The 27232-nt window shown below is 42.7% G+C and overlaps 3 protein-coding genes across 9 annotated transcripts in view; 2 read left to right on the forward strand and 1 right to left on the reverse strand.

Moving 5' to 3' along the window:
* Positions 1 to 5162, forward strand: part of LOC144929565 (uncharacterized) — a 43851-nt gene extending 38689 nt beyond the window's left edge. For 2 of the 3 annotated variants that reach the window (XR_013634840.1, XM_078849486.1), the window contains one exon: positions 1053 to 1119. The gene's annotated coding sequence lies outside the window, so the exon portion shown is untranslated. Of the gene's footprint in view, positions 1 to 1052; positions 1120 to 4420 lie in introns of those variants that run through there. The other variant, XM_078849487.1, reaches the window with a different exon arrangement.
* A 189-nt stretch (positions 5163 to 5351) lies between these two features.
* Positions 5352 to 23603, reverse strand: LOC140900733 (uncharacterized). Of its 2 annotated transcripts, XM_078849484.1 has the most exons (6): positions 23498 to 23603; positions 21382 to 21427; positions 17302 to 17512; positions 16243 to 16327; positions 12292 to 14259; positions 5352 to 6346 (listed from the first exon to the last, which is right to left on the reverse strand). In XM_078849484.1, exons 2-6 carry the CDS (start codon positions 21407 to 21409, stop codon positions 6062 to 6064), a joined length of 2577 nt encoding a protein of 858 aa, XP_078705610.1. In that variant the 5' UTR covers positions 21410 to 21427; positions 23498 to 23603; the 3' UTR covers positions 5352 to 6061. The 2 variants fall into 2 exon arrangements, with proteins under 2 accessions (XP_078705610.1, XP_078705611.1); XM_078849485.1 differs by lacking the exon at positions 23498 to 23603 and having other exon boundaries at positions 21382 to 21505.
* A 403-nt stretch (positions 23604 to 24006) lies between these two features.
* Positions 24007 to 27232, forward strand: part of CC2D1A (coiled-coil and C2 domain containing 1A) — a 36025-nt gene continuing 32799 nt past the window's right edge. For 3 of the 4 annotated variants that reach the window (XM_073318951.1, XM_073318949.1, XM_073318953.1), the window contains exons 1-2: positions 24007 to 24092; positions 25718 to 25807. In XM_073318951.1, coding sequence (XP_073175052.1) covers positions 25745 to 25807 — 63 coding nt within the window. In that variant the 5' untranslated portion in view covers positions 24007 to 24092; positions 25718 to 25744. The other variant, XM_073318950.1, reaches the window with a different exon arrangement.

Raw genomic sequence — 27232 nt, forward strand, 5'->3', positions numbered from 1 at the left:
GTGTAGCTGATCCACTTTTTGTATATATGAAAGTGTCCAGTGCTAAGGAGTCTAGAGAGCTGGGAATTGGAAAGCCTTAAAGAAGGGAGTTGCAAAAGTCAAGGTAATAATAGTAGAAGAACTTGATGAGAAATTCAGCAGAAATGGAGTTTAAGCCGCAGCATTTACAATCAAACGTTTAGCCCGTGTCCTATTTGCCACTAAAAAATCTCTTTGAAATTTCAGCATTGTTACAAAGCTATATAATTCTTAATACTTGGTCTAAAAGTCACAGATTTTTGTGACTTTAAACCCCAGGTTTTCTGACAAGGTAATGTTTTTTTGTTTTTTTTTTTCCAAAATGTAAAAACTGTATTATTGTAAGAATAGCTTACCTTTCATTTCAATATTTTTTAAAAAAACAAGCACCTAAACATGTGACAAGGTAATGTTGCAGGACAGTTGTCTTTTAGAACTTTTCTTTGAGATAACCCTTTAAAATGAAAAAGGATGAAGACAAAAAAGCAACCAGACTCATTGGCTCCAGGCTGACTGATGGGGGAGGGGACTGACTATATTTGTCAGGTAGGATTCCAAAGATGTGATTGGCTCCTTTGGAGAGACCTCTGATGGCCCTTTTATAAAGTAAAAGCACATTTTGCTATTTACTCCCCAAACACATTCGGGGAGGGACTAAGAGCCATCTTGAGAGTTACAAGATGCAGGATATTCAGATGTTTGACATGTGGAAGGACTATCTGGGGCTGGCAAAAGTGGTGGAAGAGATACAAAAACAGCAGAATAAATGGGACAACTTGCAGGTGACTGCTGTCTCTGAAGATGAGGTAGACAGTCCCACATTCAGAACAGACCTTTCCCCAGTGACTCTGACAGGAAATTCTCTCTGTGTTTTTTGCAAGCACAATGGAGAGTCAAGGAATATTTATATGGCGCACAATTTAAAAGACAAGAAGGGACGGGTGGAATGTCCAATCCTGCGTAATTACATCTGCCCCCAGTGTGGGGCCACACAGGATAAAGCTCACACCAAACGATTCTGTCCCCTGACCCAGAAGGGATACACCTCAGTGTACAACTGCTCCTCCAGGAATTCAGTGGGAAAGCGGGTGAGTCGGTCTCCCAGTGCCCCTTCTGAAAGGAACAAGGACGATACGTCATCCCTGCCAAATGACTTTTAAAATGGAAAGGCTTCAGCTCCTGGACTCCATGCTCAGGTAACGTTTTATTTCCCATATTTTTTGCTGAGAATCTAGCTATGCCACTTAAATTTGAAAGTAGTCCTGCTGCTGAACTCTCATAAGTAAAAAATGTTTAATGTCAATCACCTCAGCATTATCAACCCCATGAATATATGTGGGAAGTTCATGGCTCAGGCATGCATTCCAGTGATAACAGCTCCCTGTCTGAAATTTCCAGAAGAAAGAGAGGATTGCACTGTGAATAACACACAGGACTGAGAGAGAAAGTAGACTTCAATTTTATTCCTAGCTTTAGCCCACTTACGGCTCTGTCTACACAACAGATTTTAATGGCATTGTAGCCAAATCAAGGATCAACTGTCCTTGTAATTACAGGTTTCAGAGTAGCAGCCGTGTTAGTCTGTATTCGCAAAAAGAAAAGGAGGACTTGTGGCACCTTAGAGACTAACACATTTATTTGCGCATAAGCTTTCCTGAGCTACAGCTCACATTGTCTCCCTGACTTGGGTTATAGTTGCAGTGTAGACAGGATCTAACTTGCTCTGGGATCTTGTTGGGCTAACCACTTCACCTCTCTGCCTCAATTCACACATCAATAAAACTGGGATAAGTCAACAACTTCACAGAGTGTTGTCAGGCTAATTTTGCTACCACAAATGGATAATCATTGGGTTTTTGTCCTCTCTACCTTGGAGAAGGGGATGTTTTGGGACATTGTTACAATATCATGGACATGTGTTAGTACCCACATATCCACAAATTAAACATTTAGGACCAGATTTGGCATTCAGTTCCACCAATATAAATCCAGAGTAACTTTAGTTGACTTTTTCTTCTCTACTGCAAAATAAAACACTCGTTAGTTAATTCGTCTCATTGCTGAGCCCTGGGCTTCTCTGTGAATCTTCTGGGGAAAAGTTTTCCATGTGTTTAATGTAATAATACTTTACACTTCTATTGCTCTTTTCATCTGAGGAATCTTCACAATCCCCTTCTGAAATGGTTAAATATTATCTCCATTTTAAAGATGGGGAATCTCAGGCACACAGAGATAAAGTGAACTGTTCAAGTTTATCCAGTGAATCAGTAGCAGAGCTGGGAAGAGAGAATAGGATAGAGTCGCCTACCTTCTTCCTGCTTTAACTACTAAACCACACTCGTCCCCATAGCTGGGAATATCACTCAGGAATCCTGATGCCTTGCCTCCAGGTTTAACCACTGCGAGAAAATAAACCTAGAATTCATAGAGCCACACATTTTATGACAAGGGAAAATGCTTTTAATACTAGTGAGAAAGGGTAGGCTTTGATTTTTTTTTTCAGTTGTTGTAACTTTAAAGAAATGGCCACAGGATGGTAGTATTGACTAAGAGAGGGCTGCTATAATTTATAATGACTGAGGCCAGAACTACACAGTTGCACCAATTTAAATACTGAAGGCATGATTTTAAATTAAACTGATTTAGTTAAACTGGGGCAACACTGTGTGTGGCTACTCCTATATCGGTTTAAACTTGGCTTATAGAAGTTTAGTTTGCACCTGTGAGGGCTTGTCCACATGCAAAACTGTAGATACATCTATGTCAACAGGGGCTTCCCTCGAAGGTCATGTAACTAACTTTGGATAGGTGGTGCTCCTATGATGTGGCTATGCTAGTATAGTCTCTGTAGTGTAGACACTGCCTTATGTTGGTTTAAACAAGGTTTGTTTTGGTTTATCTTAAGTCAGTTAGGACAGGTTTAAGCTGAATCCCAATAAGCTATTCTTAAACCAAAATAAAGCGGTTTCCGTCAGGTTAAATCGGTTCAAGTCTGCATTAGCTGGTGCAAGCTAAATCAGTATTAAGTATGTCTAAATCATTATGAGTGTTCTCATAGGGGTTTACACAGTATTAACTTAAATGTTTTTTTTTTAACTGACTAAAAGTGATTCAACTTGTGTGTGTCACAAGCCTTGACTCTGAGAATTATTTTGCTCCAGGTCACTGATACTTATGATAAATTTTTCAACTGTAGAACTCAAAGCGACTTTTTTTTATAAAGCAGCCATGAAAGGATTATAACTCCCAAACAGAGGACCAAATCCGGAAATCCTTACTCAAACTTTTACTATGGCAGAATTCTGGGTTTTGTCTAAGTAAAAACTGAATAAGGCCTTATATACACAAGGAAGTTGCAACTGTTTAAAAAGTGGTTTTTCGTTAGGTTTAGGAATTGGTTTAATTCAAAACAAGCTGACAGTCTATAGGATAGTTTGGGTTAAGAAATAAGTATCAGGTAGATTTTGGGCCTAAACTAGGCTTAGTGAGAGGAAAACTGAAGATGCTAGTGTGAGAAAGTTAGAGATAAGTTGGAGACAGAGTGTTGTTATGTGAAAGTAAGAGTTAGCAGAATGGGACCCAGGGCTATGTTACCATTACATTTTGGTTATAACTGATTTAAGCAAGGTTTTTAATGAATGTTTTATTAAAATATTACCTATATTGATAGAATGGGAAGGACATTGGTGCAAATGTTAATTTAAATAATAAGTAATGTAAAGAGCCAATAAGAAGGTGGTGGAAATATAATTATGGTAAATGGCAGTTTAATGCTAATTAATATTATAATTGAGTATAAAAGGAGAAGTTTTGCTAAATTGCAAAGGAGCTTCAATTAACATCAGAAGGGTATCATTAGGTTCCAGGATTATAAGGCCCTTCTTCACTCTGTTGCCAGTGGAGCTGATCACCCGTTGATACACAATCTCATCCTTGAGGTGAAGTATAACTGTAATATTGTGTAAATAGTAATTGAATTCTGCTTGCTTATCATTTTCCTTTTAAATAGAGTTTGGTTGTATCATTCCAAGTGTCTCCTTGTGTCCTCTACTAAATAAATTTTCTATAACCAATGTAGAGGCTGGAACCCGAAAACTGAGTTTGGTTTTATTGCATCCTCATTTTTAACTACTTAATATTAAGTTTAACAACTTAATATTAATTGGAAACATTTCAACATAAAGGTTACAAAAGGTTCCATACCCTTATACCAAAATCAAAGTATCCATACAGGGGTTTGCACTAGGTTAACTAAACCAGTTTAAAATAAAACTTTTGTTCAACTGATGGAACTTTCTCATGTAGATAAGTCCTAAATTGGTCAGGATTTAGCCCAATAATTACATGTTGTGCTCTGAGGGAAAAAAGGGGTGTATAATTACATTTGCTTAATTTTTTTCAGGTCCCAAAGAATGAGGCATCTTTTTCCCCTCACCTTCCCAACTCTGCCTCAGGTGATGTCCCTCCTCTGGCATTTCAGGCATTTGCTGCTCCAGATGCATCAATAGTAGAGGAGGATGGCATGGAGGAAGCCAAAGAGATATCATGAATAATGCAGGCAATGTGGGGAGAGAGGTCTGGGAGCCAGATTCCATCTGGCTCTTGGAGTGAAGTGGCAAATAAGGGGAGAGAGTATGGAGGTGAATTCTCCCAGCATCATTAACTTGCCTACCATTCTACAGGACCATTTTACCTTTCTATTCAAGACAGAAACCTGCTTTGGCTTCCATTGGATGTTCCAGTTCATGGAGGGGTAAGACTTACACCTGGGAAGCTGATGGCATTTGCCTCAGTCTTTGAGCAATTATGTCATTCAGTTGAAGGGAATGAGAAAGAATATCAACAAAATAGTCCTGGCCTGAAGACTCCAACACAGCACTCTGGCCATTTGTGAAAGCTCACACAGCAATCCAATAGCTCTTAGAAGCTGGGTGTTCCCATATTTGAGTTGAGGGGGCATTAGGTAACAAGGTTAATAATTTACCAGCTAACGTTAAGTGGGTGAGTGTTTAAGAAATTATTGTTTTTCCCTCACAGAGTCTCAAGTCTTCCTGCCTTTATTTTCTTTGAAAATTGTTTTATATGTTATACATATATATTGTTTTATTTGCCAGTTATTTCTGAACGTTATTTTATTTGCCAGTTTTTGGTTGTCATTCTATTGAAAATGTTATGTTGTTTCACTAGTAAAAAAATGTATTATATAATTGTCTTTTTTTTTAAACCAATGGTGCATGATATTATAGGGATAATGAAGTACTGAAATGTTTGAAGACTCATCCATGGATTATGAAGATTGTGTTCAACTAGTATTTATTTTATTGCACACAGAATGAAAAGAGGAAAGAAAATAAATAGTATCAACATTCAGGTTTGCCATCCCTTATAGATTTAAAACAGCTGGTAAACAGTTTCACTTTTAATTCAAGGGCCAAAGTTTTGCATAATTTATACCAGAAAAATACAGCACAAATCCAGGCTGTTGCAGGGTCATAGGACTGAAAAGAGCACCTCAGTTCTGGTTTCCTCTGAAAACATGAAGAAAGCCTGCTCTGCAAGGGCTCCATAGCAGAAGTGATGGAGGCCTGGCCTAGATAAGGATGAAAGGTATGTTGAAAAATCTAGGACCTTAAACACATGCTAAACTGATTGAGATGAAGTCTTAAGTGGGGAGACTAGGGTTTACCTTGAACAGTTTAGCATGTATATGCTGCCTTGTCTACCCTAGGCTTCTCAGACATGGTAGCTAGAATGGCTCAACATTTCACCTTTAAATTCTAGTCTGGACAAGGTTGGAAGGGAAAGATCAAGGGTTTACAACCAGAATTTGAGCATACAACTGTTTTTTTTTTTAACTCTGTATATGTGCCCTTTGGGGAGGCAGGAGATGGGTGGATATTATTCCTGTACTGCAATCAGCCAGTGGCCAGCAAGAATTTGGCTCTAAGACACTGGGCCTTATTCTCATTTATGCTACAGCCTCATTACTCAATTCTGGCAGTAAAAAAGAGACTTAACATGGCTAGAGTGGTGTCAAGGGGCCTTAGTGTAAATAAGGATAAGGTACAAAATGCCAAATGTAGGAAAGTAAAAGCAACACCAGAACAGAACAAAACCTCTGGCCATTTAAACCGTTAAACCAAACAATGCTATTATTTGGTTCTGATTTGATGCACAGTCCTAGATCTCCTTCCATTTTTTTACTGCGTACAGAATATTTGTCGCTCCCTTCAGGGCATGAGCAATAAACCTTCCCGACTGTCTGCTTTTTCTGTACTTCAGCCTCTTTAAAGACTCCAGATCCCTGTGGGTGTTCATTATCAGTCGACTAGAAAGAATGAAAACAAGATGTGTTTCACATTAGCAAAAAACTTCTCCACACAGCTGCAGAAATGAGATTCTAAATATCTTTAAAAAAAACCCCACTCTTATAAAGATCACAAATTTGTCCTTCGTTAATCTGAACACTCTATAATTCACATACTGGTTTTCTTTCCCTTGCAGATCACCTTTAATTGAAAGAACAGGTTTGTTGTGTCTTTCACAAAGAGAGATTTTCTCCAAAATATTAAATAGGTACAAATAAGCAAAAAATCTTAACAAAGCATTAGGCCCTATTCAGCATAAACATGTGCTTACCTTTAAACATGTGAATAAGGAAGGGATTGCTCATTGATTAAAGATGAATGGGGCCTAAAAGTAAAAACTCTTCAGATTTTATGGTTTGTTTACTTGCACTTATTTAATTCAAATTCCTAAATAGGGAGCTTAAATAAATGAAATCCCTTCCCCTCTCAGGCCTTGTCTTCACTGTGATAAAAGTAGGGGGGGGGGTTTAAATCATGAAGGCAGGAAAAGTATTTTAACATGTTATCTGCTAGCGGCTGACCGTGGACAGTCTACACTAAAAAACTAACTAGTAGAGATTAGGATTTACTTTGATCAAGCTAACCCATGTTAAAAAGAAAGAGATCTTGGAGTTATTGTGGATAGTTCCCTGAAAACATCCACTCAATGTGCAGCGGCAGTAAAAAAAGCTATTAGAATATTGGCAATAATTAGGAAAGGCATATATAATCAGACAGAAAATAACATATTGTCTCTATATAAATCCATGGTATCCCACATCTTGAATACTGGATGCAGATCTGGTTGCCCCATCTCAAAAAAGATGCACTGGAATTGGAAAAGGTACAGAAAAGGGCAAGAAAAACTATTTAGGGGAATGGAACAACTTTCATGAGGAGAGGTTAAGACTGGGATTTTTGAGTTTGGAACAGAGGTGACTAAGGGGGATATGATAGAGATCTACAAAATCATGACTGGTGTGGAGAAAGTAAATAAGGAAGTGTTATTTACTCCTCTTAACACAAGAACTAGCAGTCACCCAATTAAATTAAAAGGCAGCAGGTTTAAAACAAACAAAAGGAAGTATTTCTTCACACAATGCACAATCAACCTGTGGAACTCTTTGCAAGAGGATGTTGTGAAGGCCAAGACTATAACAGGGTTCAAGAAAGAACTAGATAAGTTCATGGAGGATAGGTCCATCAATGGCTATCAGCCAGGATGGGCAGGGATGCAACACCATGCTCTGAAGAGTCCCTAGCCTCTGTTTGTTAGAAACTGGGAATGGGTGACAGGGGATGGACCACTTGATGATTATCTGTTCTGTTCATTCCCTCTGAAATACCTGGTATTGGCCATTGTCTGAAGACAGGCTACTGGGCTTGATGGACCATTGGCCTGACCCAGTATGGTCATTCTTATGTAATTACAATTTGCTGTATGTACACTAGGATTTTGGAAAAAGTATCTTTTTTTTCCTAGCAAAGACAATGCCATAAACTTTGACCCTTCAATCCCTGTGTGGTTTGCAGCAGAGTGTGTAGTAAGGCTGTTACACTCCAGCACAAGTGTGAATGGAGGTTTGTAGCATAAGTAATCTTAAACCAAGTCTTTCACAGTAAGCAGTAGTTTCAACCTGCTGGTACGCAGGAGTGATATGTTTCAGAGTAGCAGCCATGTTAGTCTGTATTCGCAAAAAGAAAAGGAGTACTTGTGGCACCTTAGAGACTAACAAATGTATTTGAGCATAAGCTTTCGTGAGTTACAGCTCACTTCATCGGATGCATTCAGTGGATCCGATGAAGTGAGCTGTAGCTCACGAAAGCTTATGCTCAAATACATTTGTTAGTCTCTAAGGTGCCACAAGTACTCCTTTTCTTTTTAGGAATGATATGGTAGCCTCACAGTAGCTCTGTCATTAGTGCAGGAGTCCCTCTCCTGTGCTCCCTGCTCTACTAATCACTTTTAAACCTTGCCCTTATGCCCATGTAACCGTGCACATGACTTGTGCAGGTTCAATCTCTTACAGGGCATACAAAGACCTAGACATTTGACACTAAAACAAACCAAATCTCTGAAGCTGTCTGTATTATAAAGCGCAATGAATCAATCCTCCTATCCTTCAGTCAATAATCAAGAGAATCACATGCTGTGAAGAGTTCTACATGCACCATCCCTGATACAGAAATTATGTTCTTACTTGAGATTAGAGAGCTCAATAATCAGACCACAAACAACATCTGTTGCATCTTCCTCTTTGGTGGGCTCACAACCCCCCTCCATCATCTCAACCCTGATGAAAAAAGGAAGAAGAGAAGAACTAAAATAGCCCTAATCACCAACACATCAGTACGCACTCAGCTAAAACATTAGGCCTGATTCTCATTTATACTAAGGCCCCTATACAGTATATGGCTAACTGCAACTTACTCCCTCTTTAAGGCTTCTGTACACTGCCAAAGGGGTAAAAGAGCCTTAGTGTAAACAAAAATCAGGCTCATTATATATTGAGGCTACCTGTACACTTAAATTGCTGCAGCTGTGCTGTTGTAGGACTTCAGTGTAGACACTCACTATAGTGACGGGAGGGGTTCTTCCATCACTGTAGTTAATCCTTGAGAGGCAGCAGCTAGGTTGACAGAAGAATTCTTCCATCAGCCTAGTACTGTCTACACTGGGGATTAGGTTGGCTTAACTACATCACTCAGGAATGTGGATTTTCACACCCCTGAGCAACGTAGCTGGGTTGACGTAACTTTTCTACTATATATATAGTTTCCATTTTTTCAAGCTCTTCAGATTTTTTTTTTACTTATGTTCTTATTTTCAGAAAAATCAGAATGAGGTTCTAGGAAGAAAACTGTATTACAGTGATAGGCAGCCTTTGGCATGCGGCCCGCCAGGGTAAGCCCCCTGGTGGGCTGGGCCGGTTTGTTTACCTGCCATGTCCGCAGGTTCGGCCGATCGCAGCTCCCATTGGTCGCAGTTCGCTGTCCCAGGCCAATGGGGGCTGCGGGAAGCGACAGCCAGCACATCCCTTGGGCCACACCACTTTCTGCGGCCCCCATTGGCCTGGAGTGGCAAACCGCAGCCAGTGGGAGCCATGATCGGCTGAATCTGCAGACGCAGCAGGTAAATAAACCGGCCCAGCCCACTAGGGGGCCTACCCTGACAGGTCGCATGCCAAAGGTTGCCGATTCCTGCTGTATTACCTATACAATGAAAAATTCCCTATATTTGGTATTTGACCAGAAACTAGTATCTCACATTGCTACACATCACTCATCTGAAAGGATTCCATCATGCCTTGCAAACTATAGTAATGACTTTGTCCACCCACTCCAGAAGAGTATGGAACAAAGCAGTTAGAAGCCCTCGGCAACATTATGCAATAGTTTAGGGCAGGAAGTAAATATTAAATCCATTTAAAAATGCAAGGGAAGTTTTAGGTAGGCAAAATGTAATTGCCCAATTCCAGATTGTCCCCAACTCTAATCCATGTGTAGAGCACACCTCTGCATGCGAATCCACTATGCCATCTCACACCTCCTCCCCCCCATAAGGAGGCTAGTACCCACATATTTATACATGGATACTTATCATATAGAGTGGCAATGACAGAGCGTCTGTATAGCTCCAAAATCAGGACTACAGCCAGCTCACACTTTCCATTCTTTCCATGATAGCTTGAAATACAATTGAATCTTGTTATCCCTTCTTACCAGAAATGTTCCTAGTACCAAAGAAGTCCATTGAAATAACAGTTATTCTATTTCCAGTAGTCAGGATTAATATGTACAGTCCTGGACTGGTGAAATGCAATATTGCTTAGTCCAGAGCATGAATCTATGAATGGAAGGAACATATTGAAAATACGGTTTCACATTGCTCAGTAGGAAGTCTCCCTACCTGGGTTGCAGCTTGTTTGGGTAAGATATATTAATGATAGGGACTGGTATGTTTGGACCACGCCGTTCTCTTTCAGGATACAGATCACTTTCAGGGATGGAAGGACTGCAATTACTATCCACAGAAAATGGCTGAGAGGGAGGAAGTTAATTCAAAAATAGAGAAATGCTCTGTATAAAGATTTAATTTGACACACCAAGAGAAGTTGCTTAATGCACCACTGGGAAGTGCTCAGATATTACGGGATGAGTGTGGTATAAAAACCTATATAGAATAGTATAGAATAGAATTCCAATGTGTAGTCATCCCTTTCTCATGTTCCATGCCAAATTAAAACCAGGAAAGAGGAAATCCTATTGTTATTTTGCACAAAGTTTGCACATCCTGGTATAATAATAACAATAATTAATAAATTAGTTATTAAGCAATCAGTGATGAGTACAGGCAGAACTCTCATGCAGGTATATTCTTTAATGAGTTGCCCAAACTGTGCTACACTAAAAGCCTCATTGGCAACTTTTAGGGAGCCCAAAGGCTGTATTTAGACCCCAATCCTAAAGAGCTCAAGCTGTGCAACCAAAAATGGAGGCACACAAAAGTAATAGTCACTTTTGAAGATTTTGCCTGTTTATCAGTTTTATTCTCACCCTGCAGCTTTTGGCATTTAGGGGGAATGTGGCCAAAAGCTACATTTTAAGACTGTACGCTGTATTTGGCCAGCAGGATGCATTTTGGATAGTTCTACCCTAAGGTAGCATGTTTTAAACAAATGCCACCAAGGCTAAAAAAGTGTGGGGGGGTTGATTCTGTTCTTAAAAGAAGTATTTTAAATAAATGCCCTTATCAGAAATGCCTTACCCAATGGGTCTATATTTAAGCCACAATTCAGTAGAACACTTAAGCATGTAAGGAGTCCCATTTAACTTTAAACATGTCACAGCTCTAGTCAAGCTCTCTCTTCTGTACACTCACCTGGCTGTAGTGTTTGGGTCCCACCATGTTGGACTCATGCTTTTAAGCTTCCTAAGTCTGAGCAGAGTCCAGGCACTGCCTCTGGCTTTGGTTTTTCTAGGCACTTTCTCAGGTGTAGATCCTCTATTCTGAGAGCTGAGACCAGTGGTATAACTGCCCAGGCTCTGTGACTAGCTCCCCAGACTCCTCAATACACACAACCTTCCCAGAGCTACAGCCTTGTGGGCACCCTCATTTTGAGGGACAATCGATAGTTGAAGCATATATTGGATAGACTTTGCAAAGATTTCTAACACAATTTAAACAGCACAAGAGATATACAGATATAATAATAAAACATTGCCTCAGTTTTCTCACCATTCCTGAGTGTTCTTTGGGATATGGTCAGAGTCCTCTAGGTGTCCCCCTCCTCCACATGGCTTTGCCTCTAAATCATATAGTCTCTCTCCTGCAGCTAGCTTCCTTTTTCCTCAGCTGGTCCTTCAGTCATAAAGGACTCCTATGAAAGCATGAGCCTTTGTTCTTCTCTCCTACCCAAGCTTCCTTTCTGGCTTTATGAGTTTTTATCTCCTAGTATTAACACCTCGTTTCTTTGTTTTCTCGTTTTGGGGAAATTCCACTGTTCAAACCCCTTGTCCCCTTCCCTGCAGACAAACTTGGTCAACCCCATTTCCCTGGGCATTCAGTTACACAGCATTTTCATAAAATCAACCAGAATTTGTAAGTTATCAGCAGATACTCCAAATTGTCACAAAACACAGGAACAGTCCCCCTGACTTCCAATGGGATTATTCACATGCTCAAAATTATGCACATGCTTATATGTTTTGCTGAATTGGGGCCTGAGGTAGGCCCTAATTAAATCTCATAATGTACACTATAAACTGATCATAAAAGAAGCCAGAAAATTTGCATCTATATATAAAATTCCACATTTGCCAGGTGCATTTTGAATGTTGTTTTCCTTTGTATGCTAGGTGGGCCCAATTCAGTTCAAAATGGGTATGTATGCTCAACATTATTGTAACTTGACAATCAACTTACCTGCTGCAGTGGAAATTCAATTCTGTTATCTTCAAGGACACTCTGTAACTGGTTGTCAGGCAACAATTCTAGATCCAGAGAAAGTGCATCTTCCCAAGGTGAGCAGGTTTGGTCCACAGGGGAAGGATCCCTCAGTGCACCACTAGGCAAACCTGTATCTGCTGCAGAAAGAGATTTCCAGCCACCTGAATTAGCATCAGTTTCTCTTTTATGATTGAGTATCACCTTTTCTCTTTCCAGTTGCTCAAGAACATCTATAGGGGAAAGACAATTTTTCATGGGAACAAGGTCCATCTTATTTTTCTCACAAATGACCATTTCTTCATTGTTTTTTACATTCAACGGGAGGCCAAATGAAAGGGGAGAAGATTTTATTCCTGCCTCTGGAACAATCTCTGTATTTGACTGTTTCCCTTCTAATAAATTAGGTCTTGCATCACAGATACTAACTGGTGACTGTTTCCTATCAGGCCTCACCTTCTCATTTCCATTTTCCTTCCACCACTCCAAAGTGATGTAGTCTTCTTGATTGTTCTCACATACAAAGCTATTATCAATCAAGAGGGTTGAAGCATTTGGGTCAGATTCTTCTCTGGTGCCTACAGATGTCTCACTCTTCTTTTCTGCCTCTTCTTTGCCTGTATCACTCTCTCCAGTGTAAAAAGCTGGTTGCAGTGAGGTGTTGCTGCACTCTGAGTGACCACACCCTTCAGTTTGTAGGCAAAATAGACTGATTGGTTCAATAGCTTGTATGCTTTTTGATTCAGTAACCTCTACATCCATCTTCAGATCAACAATCATGGATTGAGTACTACTAAGAAAATCCTTCCCAGAAATATCTCTGTCTTTGTCACTGCTGATTTTCTCCGAGACTCTGCCACTGTTGTGAGGGATGCTTTGCTCTGCAACTTTACCACTGCTTTGCAGGCTCTTTTGCTCCAAGACTCTGCCACTGCTCTGTGGGCTGCTTTTCTCTGTGACTTTGCAATTGGCTCTTTGCTCTACTACAACTTCAGCACTTATGCATGGACTACTTTGCTGTGTGGCTTTGCCACTGCTTTTTGAGCTGCTTTGATCTGCAATTTTACCAGCGCTGCACAGGTTGCTGTGTTCTGCAATTTTGCCACTGCTGTGAAGGCTGTTTTGTTCTGCAGCTTTGCCATCTTTGAATGGACTGTTCTGCTCTGCTCCTTTGTCACTGCTGCTTTGCTCTTCTCCTCTGCCCCTTGTGCATGAGTTGTTCTTTTCCTTATCTGTGGTGATGTTTAAATCTACTAAAAATTGAGGTTTAATTAGGTTGCTCTCCATTTTGCTTTTGATGCTTGTATCCATCAGATCTATGACTTCCCCATGAACATTTTTAGTCTCTTTTTCTTCTTTAACAAAGTTGTCTAATTTTATGGCAATTTCATCCTCCTCTGTAGGTTTATTTTGGTCCACATTCTCAAGGCAACTATTCAGAAGGTCTTCATTTTGATTGCCTTTACCTCTGTCAGAAATTCTGTGTTCTCTTAGTATACTACAGCTCACATCCTTTTCAATGGGGCATTCAAGTGACCCTAGAGATAGGTTCCTGTTTTCATGACTGCCTGCATCCTTATGATATAAAGTATCTAGAAATAAGGGAACAAGTTCCACGAAGGTGTTTTTGTCACAGTTGTCTTCTTGTAAATTAAATGCTATCCCTGTTCCTTGGTGAGAATCACCTACCGTAGCAGCCTCATTGCTTATGTTTTTAATCTTGTGCTGGTTTTGAGTTTTAACATCCAGCCCTTCACTAGTACATTTCTGACAGTGAGAAATTACCGTATCTCCAGCTTCTTGCCCTTTGGTCCCCATCAACTGAAATGATTCTGGTGGGAACTTTGCTTCCTGCATATCTGCTTCTGAGGACTCACATGCCGGATTGCTGTCTGTGCATTGGAGATTAGACTCTAATATTTCCTGAAGTTTGTGCATCATTAGTGTCTTGAAGGAAAATAACAGAGCAACGTCAGTATTTTCCAGTCTATAGATCTCTACTCCAATCTATACAAACAATTACCAGGCAATTTATAGGAGCTGTACACTGAATTCAGAGGATATTTACAAAGGTGAAAATTATATGTAAGTATGTGATAAAGTTAATAATAATCAGTTGTTCCCAAAGGTGTCTGAAAGTCCATTAGCAGACAATGAAAAGTAGTGGGGGCTAATCCTCAGATGGTGTAAACTGGCATAGTTCCATTGAGTTTAATATATACTGACCCAGGATCTGCATGAGGCTTTGTCCTCTCTCTCTCAGAACAGTTTTCTGAGGCCCGATGAATCTCCCAAGGACCCCTGCCAACAGCAGACTGTGCCGCAGTTCACAGAATTCAGAAAGATTTTTAAATACACCCACTGAACAGCTTTCCCTTTTTTAGTCCTCCTGGATTTATTACTCCCATTTGCATGGGAATATATAGTAGTTGTTCCACTCTGCTGAGCCAACTTACACCATGGAATAATTTCTCAAGGGATTTAGTGGAAACCCTGTCGTTGAGTCATTTAAAACTGAACAAGACAAAGCACTAGAAAAGAGATTGCATAGCAATCTTACAGGCCTAGTTAAGAGGAAATAGACTAGAGTAGATGGACCTAATACGTTTTTTTCCCATCCTTCATATTTATGGTTCTACAATAAGCAGAGCCAAGATTTATTATATCTTGTTGGCTGGTCAATTATTGTATATTACTGACATCAGGAAACATTTTCAAAAGTGCCTAAGTAACTTAAAAGCCTAAGTCTCATTTTTAAGAGTAACTTTGACACTTAGAAGCCTCTAAGTCTCATTGAAAGGGACTTCAACCCTAAGTGTCTTTTGAAGAAGGGACTTAGGCTCCTAAGTCACTTATATGCTTTTGAAAATTTCATGCATAATGTTTTCATTCTCTTCATATCTGGGCAAAACTTTTCGAAGAACCAAAGGGGTTCATTTCTGGGCACTGTTCCATTGAACTGTGTTGCATGGAATATGTTCATCTTTAATTACTAATATGAAATAAAATGTACTTTAAATTTTAGAGTCAAAAGGAATTATTTTGCTAAATGTTCTCCAACATATAACAAGAGGTGCCTGTAAATTGTAGGTGCTCTTGTATATAACTGCACATGCATTGGTAGGGCTGTCTAACATGTTAATTGATGATCCAGTGCTGTACCTGTTCTGTTTGAAACCCTGCTGCTTCTCCATCATTTCTCTCAGGTGTTTCAGTCAAACCTTTCTTTGGTTTTGCAAAGACTGGCACAAACTTCCCTGCTGAATTCTACAACCAAGTTCAATAATGATGAGTGTAAAGGGTGGTTATTACCAAATGTACTAAGTAATACAGCACTCTGAGCAACCCTGACCGGAGCTCCCTCAGATCAGACACTTTCACTATTGATTAGAAAGATAACAAGGGAATGAATTTATCTGGTTTTATAATCCTGTCTAGTTAAATAATGCAAACCAACCCATTTCAATCTACCAAATAACATGTCAAGCCTGAATCTAAACTCACACAGACTACTTGCCTGAACATAGAAAACAGAGCTGAATAATTTAAAGAATGCATTTCACATAATTTCACACATTTTAACATTTACTTTACAGTAGAACAGAGGATTGCATTAGTTGCACATTATTAATATGTATTTAGGTCTTGTGATGAATGTGTGGTCCATAGGCAGCATCTCTACTAAGTCAACCTTTTTCTAATGCATGTTGCTTTGGTAAAGCTGCTGCCAACAAACCATGAGCATCCAAGTTTGAGGTGTAGGAGATAACAATATGTACACCCAACAAATCCAGCTACATAGTGGAATCAAATCCAGCTGTGCCATGGAGGGAATTCACTAACAGACGAATGTCTAGACAGCACCTAGCAGACCACAGCACAATTTATTGCTAATATTAGTTTTGCATCACACCATTAGAACAGACTTACTTGTGATAAAGGAAGAGAAATAAACTCCTTTGCCTGACTTAACTGTTTCAGCTCAGTGGTAGTCTTTCTTTCTTCATCACCTGAGCTGGTTAGAAAAAGAGAGCACAACAGCATGCACATTTAGAAACTGTAAATTAACAAATTAATAAATTCCCTATGGAGAGGTTAGAGCACAGATTCTGGGCCCCTGCATTCTATTTCCAGCTCTACCAATGCCTTGCCATGTTATCTTGGAGCAAATCATAATAATTCTGGGCCTGTTCTTCCTTCTGTAAAAAGGAGATAACAATATGGATCCATTTCACAGGAATTCTGTGAGACTATCTGTAAAACACTCTGAGACCCTCAACTGAAAGACACAACTGAAGCACAAAGTATTAATATATACCAGTAAAACTGAAGCAAACATATACAGTATAAATCAGGGGTTCTCAAACTCGGGGTCTGGACCCCTCATGGGGTCGCGAGGTTATTACATGGGGGGTCGTGAGCTGTCAGCCTCCTCCCCAAATCCCGCTTTGCCTCCAGTATTTATAATGGTATTAAATATATTTAAAAAGTGTTTTTAATGTATAAGGGGGGTCACACTCAGAGACTTGCTATGTGAAAGGGGTCACCAATACAAAAGTCTGAGAACCCCTGGTACAAATACAGGGCCTGATTTTTGAGAGGTGTTGAGCCAGCACAACTCTATAACTTCATTTGGAGTTATACATGCTTAATAACTCTGAAAATTAGGTCCATGGGGACAAATCTTGCAGTTCTTGACTTATTAGGTTTGCCTGAGTAAAGAACTGCAGAATTTGGCCCTCAGGCTTCAAGTGAACGTTCTCCTATAAAGAAATCGTATGTGAAAGAAATTCTGAGCAAGTGATCAAAGACAGTGAAAATTAAATGTGCAGGGAGTCAGAAAAAGGAAGTCTTTCTCCATATTCATCCCGCTCACCCAACTCTACAGTGAGAACTTCCCCCCCGCCTTTGTTACTCCAAATCTCTGTCTTCTATCATCCAAGAAACTCATGTCTGATGATTCCAGTGCTTCATGGGGAATTCAATTACCTTGTTTGCAAGTTTACTGCCAAAGCTTCAGTGTTTTCCTGGCTGTTCTCTTCCCATTCCTGCTTTGTTCCTGCTGTAGTTGGTTTTGATTTTCTTTTGGAATCATTGGATTGAGGTTGTATTGCTATTTCAAAATTATTCTCTGCTGTCAGCTGGGAGTTCTCCCTAAGGCTTCTTTTTGCTTTGGAAACATTGAGTTCATTGTTTTCTTCTTTTAAGGGAAAAAATCATTAAAAAGTCAAATTGATAAATGTTCTATGCAACAGGAATAATTACACTACATCTCTCATCTAGAACAGAAAAAGAGTGCAATTTTATACAGTTACATTGTAGCTTGAGAGCTGTGGCAATTACTCCACAGGCCCTATCAATGGAAACTTAATAACCTCAAAGTATCATTATACATTTGACCAAGTGGTCATTAGTGCAGGTTTTGCATTAATTTTTGTGGCTACATAAAAATGTCAAACTAACAGTAAATTTCTAATGCAGTCTGTGACACAACATAAAATGCTACAGATGATTTTGGATCTGATAGTCAGTTTTGCTAAGGACCCTTTGCAGCACTCTTGCAGTGTTAAGGTACCTTAAAGTGGGTGTAAAGCAGCATTTTTACACTGCCAGAGGGGTTTAAATTGGCTTTAGTGTAACTAAGGATCAGGCCCTTTAACTGTATACAGCAATCCTCTTAATGATGTGGCACAGGGATTTAGCAACATTGAGGTAAGCTACATTAGATATTTGCTAGCTGCCAGAACCTATTTTTTATATATATTGTAATAATTCACTGAGCATCCGAGGAACTTCACAGAAATTACTATCCTGCACATCATGGTGATCAGGAGCTTAATTACAATATCAAAGATGAATTTTATATCCTCCTGCTACAGAAACACACATCTCTACCATCTGAGCTAAAGGAGGATCTTCTTTAGTTGTTAGCAATATAGGACCTATGATACACAGTAGAGGACTTCTGATCCCAGTTGAGGGAAGTGGTGCCTTAGCCAGTTCAGTACAGTATTTACATCAGTTTAAATAAAGATCCTGGTACTTTTATTTTTCTCAGTAAATGCATAAAACATATGGGTTGGATAAATTCATGACCAGTAAAACCTAAATTTGTCCATGTTTGTCTTCATCCTGAGGTTGCAAGCAGATTAGCCATGAGTGATATTTTAAGAGGCTACAGGCTGTATTTGTCCCACTTGCTGCACTTTGGACACCTCCTGATTTGGCAGAGTGGAAAACAAATGCTAAGAAAGGAATTCTGAAACCCCCTCTGCATCTTGGAAGAAAGCCTCATGTATGTTGCCAGTGTTAAAAGTTAATTATGCAGTGGTCAAATTCCAGGTCTCCTTTCTCGAGTAAACCTGTAAGCACTGCTAGCTGAGAGAGGCTGAACAGGAATTCTCTAGTGATCCTCCACCTACCAGAAAGCTGCATAACACAAACTACATAATAATTATGCCACAATGTATAATTTGACAAAACTCAATCTCTGAGTAGATTAGACAGGTTCTACTCAGGGGAGGGAGCTGAGACTGAACTAGTTCAGCAGTAAGAACTAAAAATTATCACCCATACGGTTAAGCTTAGTTTGGTCATGTCATTCCTTGGACCCAATTCTTCTTTTACACAATGGTGTAAATCAGGAGCAATTCTGTTGAAGTCAATGCAGTTACAACTGTGTAAATAGGTTTGACAGAATTTGATTATTATTTTTTCATAATTTTGATAGATAATACCAATGTTTAATTTTTAAGCATTTTTATTTATTTAAATTTTCACCATAGTGCAAAGTTACAGGTTTCAAGTATTTTTTTCTATTTTTATTGATTTAAATGTTCACAGTTGCAGGAAATTATAAGGTGGTCAGACAATTATTTGATGACAATAGACATAGATTTAAAATTAAAACTTTATAACTATTAAAACACAAATTATCAACATCACCTATCAAAATATACAAAGTAAATATCCATAAATAAAATACTTATAAATTCTCAAGCAGCATTTTTCATACTTTGCCTTTCTGTAAATTTTGATTATTACTGACAGAAATATTTTTTCATCAGTTTGTGTATCCTGGGACCAACTCAGCTACAACACTGCAAATTACGATGAAATAGACATTTACTGACATTTATTGAAAAAATCTAATCCTTCCGAGCCTAAGTGTAAATGAGAGCAGAATCAGGCCCTTTGCCTTTAGGTCCTTACTGCAGTGTATTGGCAGGAAGCTTGCTCTCGCATACATGCACTGCCATCTGATCTTTGAATAGAGAGTTCAAGTGCTGCTAGCCCTCTAGGAGTACCAGTTTCCCATACTCTCCACCAAAGTTAAAAGAACCTAAGCAGATCTGATTGATTCTAGAGTGTTTTTAAAATGGACTGTCATGCTGTGCTGGATTTTTAAAGATGCAGCATTTATTGATTCTTCAAGTGTGTTTCAGTTAGATGGGGGTAAAAAGATGAGGATTCTTTCCAAAGAAATGCAGACTGTGCTCCCCACATCAACTCTAGTTCTTTATTACCAACTGTACTAAGAGGCACCAGGCCAGACTCCCTTCTGATATCCTATGGAGTAAGAACAAATGCAATCAAGAGAGACAGCAGGAACACACAATGCAAATGTTGAATTCTTGTGTACCCAAACAAGAAGAAATGCACTTGCTACATGATAAACAGCCAGGGTCTCTAAGTGCAGACTACTGAGAAACTTCATGAAATATTTATTAAAACAAAACCACTTGAGAGTAGAGCTTTACCTCTTCTGTCACTGACATACAAAGTGTGACCTCACATGTACAGTGCATGTGAGGTCATGCTGTGCAGAGGATGCCATTGTTATTGTTTGAGCCCAGGCACCTCTTTCTTTACAAATTAAGCACTGCCTGAGAGGAAGTGTTATAAAGGAACTGGAGGAACCAACTGGGTGCTATTCCCTGCTTTGTCAATGGCTCATTGTGTGGCTACGGGCAAATTACCGCACATGTCAGTGCTTCCATATCCTCATCTGCAAAACAGGGATAATAATAGATATCTACCACACAAAGGGGTTGTAAATGTAATTAATATCTGTAAAATACTTTGAGATCTTCATATGAAAGTTGCTATAGAAATGCAAAGTATTGTACAGCAGGATGAAAGGAGGAGAAACGGTGGTGACATAAGTGCTGACTCCGTGGGTGCTCCAGGGCTAAAACACCCACAGAAGAAAATCAGTGGGTGCTTAGCAGCCACTGCCCCCCAACCCCCGTTCACCAGCGGCTCTGCCGATCAACTCCTCCCTCTCCCTCTCAGCACCTCCTGCCTGCCACGATCAGCTGTTCCACGGCATGCAGGAGGCACTGGGGGGGGTGCAGGGGGGCTTGCTCTGGGGAGGGGGCGGAACTGGGTGGGAAGAGGCAGGCCAGGGATGGAGCAGGGGCAGGCTGGGGATGGGGACGTGGGAGAAGGGGTGGGGGTGGAGCCTGGGGTGGAGCAGGGGCAGAAAGAGGCAGGGCAGGTATGGGCATTTGGGGGAAGGGGTCGCATGGGTGTGGGGCAGAGCAGGGGTGCTAAGCACCCCCGGGGCTTGGAGGAAGCCGGTGCCTGCGGGTGGTGGTACTCTTCTAAGCTCCACCTACAAAGTAAGATCTGCCCATGTGAGGTGCCAAAATGAGAAAGCAGTGGCTCACAATAGATTGTGCAGTTGTTTAAAATATGAGTGTGTGTACTCCCTGAAACTCCTTGAAACCAGATCCCTCTCACTAGTGTAGCAACCTGCATCGAGATGGAGAAACACATTTTGCAGGGCGGAAAGGTTTGGAGGAGACACCAGGCAAGAGCCAGTCTGCCTGTGCATGGTTTGAATGCTAGAGTAGACAACATCTCTGTAAAAAATTATCTTAATAAAGAGCCAATTCAGTTTTAGAAACATGAAGCCCTCTTATTATTCTCCAGCACCAGGTACATGAAACTAGCGGGCTTCAATACACCCCTGGACTCTGCTAGGTTGGGGGGAAAGAAATAAGTGGTGGCATCTCACACCCACTTGTAGCACCAAACTGGGCCCTGGTATTTTATTATTATTACCTGGTAGTTTTTTCTTCCTTTTATTCATCTTGACGGCTTGGTAAATCTAGATGGGGGAAAACACAAGAGTGCTCAAGATACACAAGTCTCAGTGTACGTTATTTCATACAAGCCAAAACACATTAAATATAAATGTTGAAATTTTACTATGGATTTTTAAAATTATTAGTACATAATGCCAGGAGATATTTTTTCCATCCATAGTATTTGAGTGGATATGCCAGACGAAGGTATTTGCAGTGCTGTTGTAGCCATCTCGAAGAAGAGCTCGGTGTCACTCAAAAGCTTGTCTCTTTCACCAGCAGAAGTTGGTCCAAAAAAAGACATTACCTCCCCCACCTTGTCTTCTCATGCAGGACAAAGGGAAGTTATGCAGATTATTCAGGTACAGGGATAAAGATTTTGCCCACATGTTGTTACACCTATCATCAAAGTATCTAGACACCTTACAAAGTTGACACTGAAATATTCAAGATCTCAATTAGAGAGGCCAAGCACTATGCACCCCTGCTGCCTGCAGTTTTACCAGTGAGCTGGGAAATCAGGATTTAACCAGCTCAGAAGGCTTGGGCACTGAGTTACTTCTTTTTGCAGCTCTTTCTATTCTAAGAGTGGGCAGCTTCCTGGTAAATCACTTTTCTGCAGGGAAAAAGAACAGGAGGACTTGTGGCACCTTAGAGACTAACCAATTTATTTGAGCATAAGCTTTCGTGAGCTACAGCTCACTTCATCGGACGCATTCAGTGGAAAATACAGTGGAGAGATTTATATACATAGAGAACATGAACCAATGGGTGTTACCATACACACTGTAACCAGAGTGATCACTTAAGGTGAGCTATTACCAGCAGGAGAGCGGGGTCAGGGGGGTAGGGGGGAACCTTTTGTAGTGATCATCAAGGTGGGCCATTTCCAGCAGTTGACAAGAACGTGTGAGCAACAGTGCTGGGGGGAGGGGGGGGAATAAACAAGGCGAAATAGTTTTACTTTGTGTAATGACCCATCCACTCCCAGTCTTTATTCAAGCCTAAATTAATTGTATCCAGTCTGCAAATTAATTCCAATTCAGCAGTCTCTCTTTTTGCGAATACAGACTAACATGGCTGCTACTCTGAAACCCGTTTTCTGCAGGGAGTGATCTCCAGTGGTATGGGCCTGCTATTGAGAAAACTGTGCCATTCCAATGCAATGTAGTGATGTCGCTGTGAATGGCATATCTCCTCATCACCACATGGCATCTTGGTATGCCGACATTGTGCCAGCACTAGAGCTGGTTGAAGTTTTTTTTTGGTCCGAACAGTTTTCCATTGGAAAACGCTATTTCAACTAAACCAAATTTTGTATTATTTTGGCTAAATTGTGTTTTGAAAAAAAAAAAAAACTGGAAAAAGTTTTTAAAATGCGGAAACATCCTGCTTTGACATTTTCAGAAGAGAAAGTTTCGATTTTTAGTTTCGAAGCAGCTTTCAGTTTTGAAAATTTACAGTAAAAGCCTCTTTAAAATAGTCAAAGATCAAACTGAAACATTTCATATGTATCAAAAGCAAGCGTTTTCAATGGACCTAAAAGTAATTGTATTTAGACTTTTGTTTTGACAGGTTTCAGAGTGGCCGCTGTGTCAGTCTGCATCCGCAGAAAGAACAGGAGGCCTTGTGGCACCTTAGAGACTAACAAATTTATTCGAGCAGAAGCTTTCGGGAGCCGATGCGTCCGACGAAGTGCGCCTTTTCTTCTTGTTTTGGAAGGTTCGCCTTTCGTCTCAAGTCAGGCCACGTTTCCTCAGATCGTCTAAGTTTGTCACGGGGACAGAACATCCGTTCCCTGGCCGGGGCCCGCCAGCCAGCGCGTCGTCCGCTCGCTGTGACACGGTGGCATCCTGGCGTCACCCCGCTGCACCAGCAGCTCCTGACGGTATGGCCGGAGGGAGGCGGCCCATCTCCACCGGATGAGCCGGCCCCTTGGCACCACCGCATCCTGCCAACGCACGGTTACCCGTTGCTTGGCTGCGGCGGGTGCTACTGCGGGCAGCCCAGCCACAGCCCTGCCGCCTGTCTGTTGAGGCCGGGGGATGGGGGTGGTGGGCCTCCTCCTCCTCCCCCCCAAGCGCGATAGTCACCTCAGGAGAGAAGGGGGGTATGCGCTCCCCTCAGCGCCACTCGGGTTTTCCCGCCCTTTCGGGGTCTCTCTCACCCCCTTGCCCCGCCCTTCGCCTCAGGGCTCGCGCCGGCGTCGCCTCAGGCCGCCGTCGCCGCCAGAGGCTCGCGCTCGCCTTTCCCGCCCTTTCCCCAACCGGCCCTAGCTTGGCCCCGCCCCTCTCGCTTCGCCGCGGCGCTCCCCGGCTCCCTGGCCGGGCATTTAGCTCCGCCCCCTAATGGGGGCCCAGCCCAGGTTTCGTCCGCCCTCTCTCTCAGCCACGCCCCCCGGTTAAGGTTCCCAGTTCCCTCCCGACCTTTGGCTGTTAGCCCCGCCCCTCTTTAGGTCTCGCCTCCTCCACTATTACACATGCGCGCTTCAGCTCCCTCCCTGCGTTGTCTCCTGGGAAATGTAGTCCCCTCCCCTCAGCCCGTGCGCTCTGCCGCGCAGGGTCACCCGCTCGCTCGGGTTCCGCCTTCCGTAAAGCACGTCGACGGCGCTGCCGGTTTTGCGACAATGGTGTGCCGGTGGTCGTAAAGCAAGGCGTGTTGTTGTCAGCTGCCTGGGCGAAGCAGGAAGTGAGTTGGGGGGGGATAAGGAGGGAGTGGGGCCACCTCCCCCTGGGGTGTCTTCGAAGGGAGCCCTCTACTGGGGGAGACAGCGAGGCTCCTGAGGGGAGCCAGGAAGTGTGAGGGAGGGGTCAGAGCGGGGGGGGTGCGGGGTGCCGGGGAGAGGAGGTCTGGAGATAGGGGGGTTCTGGGGTGGGGGAGCGGGGTGCTGGGGAAAGGAGGTCAGGGGGTGGGGGGGTTCTGGGGTGGGGGAGCGGGGTGCTGGGGAAAGGAGGTCAGGGGGTGGGGGGGTTCTGGGGTGGGGGAGCGGGGTGCTGGGGAAAGGAGGTCAGGGGTGGGGGGGTTCTGGGGTGGGGGAGCGGGGTGCTGAGGAAAGGAGGTTCTGGGGTGGGGGTGCGAGGTGCCGGGGAGAGGAGGTCAGGAGGTGGGGGGGTTCTGGGGTGGGGTGCGAGGTGCCAGGGGGAGGGGTCAGGAGGTGGGGGGGTTCTGGGGTGGGGGAGCGGGGTGCTGGGGAAAGGAGGTCAGGGGGTGGGGGGGTTCTGGGGTGGGGGAGCGGGGTGCTGAGGAAAGGAGGTCAGGGGGTGGGGGGGTTCTGGGGTGGGGAGAGCGGGGTGCTGGGGAAAGGAGGTTCTGGGGTGGGGGAGCGGGGTGCCAGGGGGAGGAGGTGGGAGAGTGCTGGGGTGGGGGAGCGGGGTGCCAGGGGGAGGAGTCAGGAGGTGGGGGGGTGCGGGGTGCCGGGGAGAGGAGGTCTGGAGATAGGGGGGTTCTGGGGTGGGGGAGCGGGGTGCTGGGGAAAGGAGGTCAGGGGGTGGGGGGGTTCTGGGGTGGGGGAGCGGGGTGCTGAGGAAAGGAGGTTCTGGGGTGGGGGTGCGAGGTGCCGGGGAGAGGAGGTCAGGAGGTGGGGGGGTTCTGGGGTGGGGTGCGAGGTGCCAGGGGGAGGGGTCAGGAGGTGGGGGGGTTCTGGGGTGGGGGAGCGGGGTGCTGAGGAAAGGAGGTTCTGGGGTGGGGGAGTGGGGTGCCAGGGGGAGGAGTCAGGAGGTGGGGGAGTGCTGGGGTGGGGGTGCGAGGTGCCGGGGAGAGGGGTCAGGAAGTGGGGGGGTTCTGGGGTGGGGGAGCGGGGTGCTGGTGGTGGCAGAAGCCTTGGGGCTGGGGAGAGTAGGCTTTTGGGGGAGTGGACAATGAGCTCTGTAGGGCTTCAGGGTGTGGTTGCTGGGGATGGGAGAGCAGGAGCTGGCGGGGTGGGGGGGGCATGTGGATAGTTCAGGTAGGGAGAGAGAGGGAGCACTATGGGCAGGGAGAATAGTTCATTATGCCTCTCCTGGATTGAGAGGGAAGCAAGGATCTGGGAAGTGTGTGTGCTGTGTTGGGGATTTGTGGGAGAACTCCTGGAAGTTGGGAACTCTGTGGAGGAGAGGAGGGCATTGGAGTGGGTATGAGGGGGAAAGTGGGATGGAGTCAGAGGGCTGAGTAGGGAGAGGTAAAGAGGAGGGGAAGAAGAAAGCATTAGGAGGAGGAAGGAATGAGGTTTGTTAGCCAAACTGTCCTGGGGTGGAGCGGAAACACAGGGACAGTGCCTGGGTGATCCCATTGTAACCATCTAGCTCCATCTGACCCAATGCACTGATTCTTTTCAGCTCAGTCTGAGGGGGGGGGGGAAAGAAATGAACAAGAACAGGAGGCCGCCTCCACCACCAGGACGCAGTGGTGCTGCCAAAGCCAGACAGGTGAGTCCTGGGTTTCTTTTTTTACGTCTCCCCTGTCTGTATGAGGAAACGCCTCTTCCTTCGGATCTGCTTTGAGAGTCTTGGTATAAAAAAATGTAGTTGTACTGTTGTCAGTTTCCTAAATTCCCCCAATCCCTGAGGCTGCTGCTCCCACCCCCCAATAAGTGATCCCTGAAGTAACCTTTGTGTGTATAAAGGCCCCAACCTTGCTACTCTTGACTTCAGTGGGAGCAGGTTCAGGCCTGTAGTTTGTAAAGTTTGGCTTCTGCAGGATGAAAAGTTCTATAGAGATGGAAAATTGTTGCTGTTCGTTAATAATATTGGTTCTTTCATTGTGGGTAAATTTTTGTCCTGCTGGCCTTATGGTAAAAATACTGGTTTTGCCAGTGAGAAAATTGGCCAGGTTGTAACCAAAGTGGCCTCTGCCTCCATCCCGAGGTGAGAATCAGATTTGCTGTCATTTAGAAATCACATCAGGGGAATTGACAAACCAGAAATAATAGAAGTAAACAAATCATCATTATACCCCACCTCCACCCTAGCCCTTTGGGACAAAGATGGGACCCGATGAAGAGGAGTGATTCATCTGTTCCCAACATCCCTCTGCTAATGCCCAAAATGTGGAATTAAAAGTAAACAAGGAAAATAGTAACGTGTGGAATTTAAAATAGTGTTGCGTACGTTTCCTTAAAGCACAGCATTTCTTTTACCCCAGTTTCGTGATGCAGAATTCCTGATGTTAGTGTTCATTTGTGTTTACATAGTGAACTAGAAATCTGAGAAATTTCTCAATCTCTGTGTACAGGCCGATGGGCAGGGTGATCTTTTGAGTTGTTTCTGGCTCTTAACTTTTATTAACCTAGATCAGAATCACATAGCAGGTTTACGTGAGTTGCAGGTCTCCTTTCTGACAGCTTCTGGCATGATCAAACAATTGCTTTATTTTCCTAGAATGACTGGGGAGGTGAATTTAGAATTTTGCTGAAGATGTTTGAAATGAATGGTGTTAAATACTGTTTTGCAAATGTCAAAGAACCAATTTAACTTTTCAAAGCTAATTTTTCTTTCACACTGTGCCTGCCACTCGTCTGTGGAGCACATGTGCCAGTCTAAGGATGGGAACTTGATTGCTTCTAAGTGACTTTCTCAGAGGAATAAAATTTGATGTCTTGTCATAGATCCCAGGTTAAATTGCCATTCTGTAGGATAGATGGTCCAGCATCCTGCAGCATTTCCAGTCTATGGTGGATAAAACTGGGCATTATTCCAGGTCTCTTGTATTGGGGGATGTGGGTAATTGAGCTTCTGTAGACCTTTCTTTTGCACCCTTTTTACTGAACTTGTCTATGTGCTAAAAGATGGAATGGCTGGAAAACCTATCACTTTCAGTGGTATTGTATATGGTATTCTAGTCACTACGGTACC

This window comes from Lepidochelys kempii, chromosome 20 (assembly GCF_965140285.1).
Source record: "Lepidochelys kempii isolate rLepKem1 chromosome 20, rLepKem1.hap1, whole genome shotgun sequence".
NCBI lineage: Eukaryota > Metazoa > Chordata > Testudines > Cheloniidae > Lepidochelys > Lepidochelys kempii.

What these genes read in the sequence shown, in the direction of transcription:
- LOC140900733 (XM_078849484.1), bottom strand. Translation starts at nt 21,409, where the DNA reads ATGAATAAAAGGAAGAAAAAACTACCAG. An exon ending in GCAGTAAACTTGCAAACAAG is followed by an intron (nt 16,328 to 17,301) that starts GTAATTGAATTC and finishes TTTTCTAACCAG; the next exon opens with CTCAGGTGATGAAGAAAGAA. An exon ending in TTGAATTTCCACTGCAGCAG is followed by an intron (nt 6,347 to 12,291) that starts GTAAGTTGATTG and finishes CATTCTTTCTAG; the next exon opens with TCGACTGATAATGAACACCC.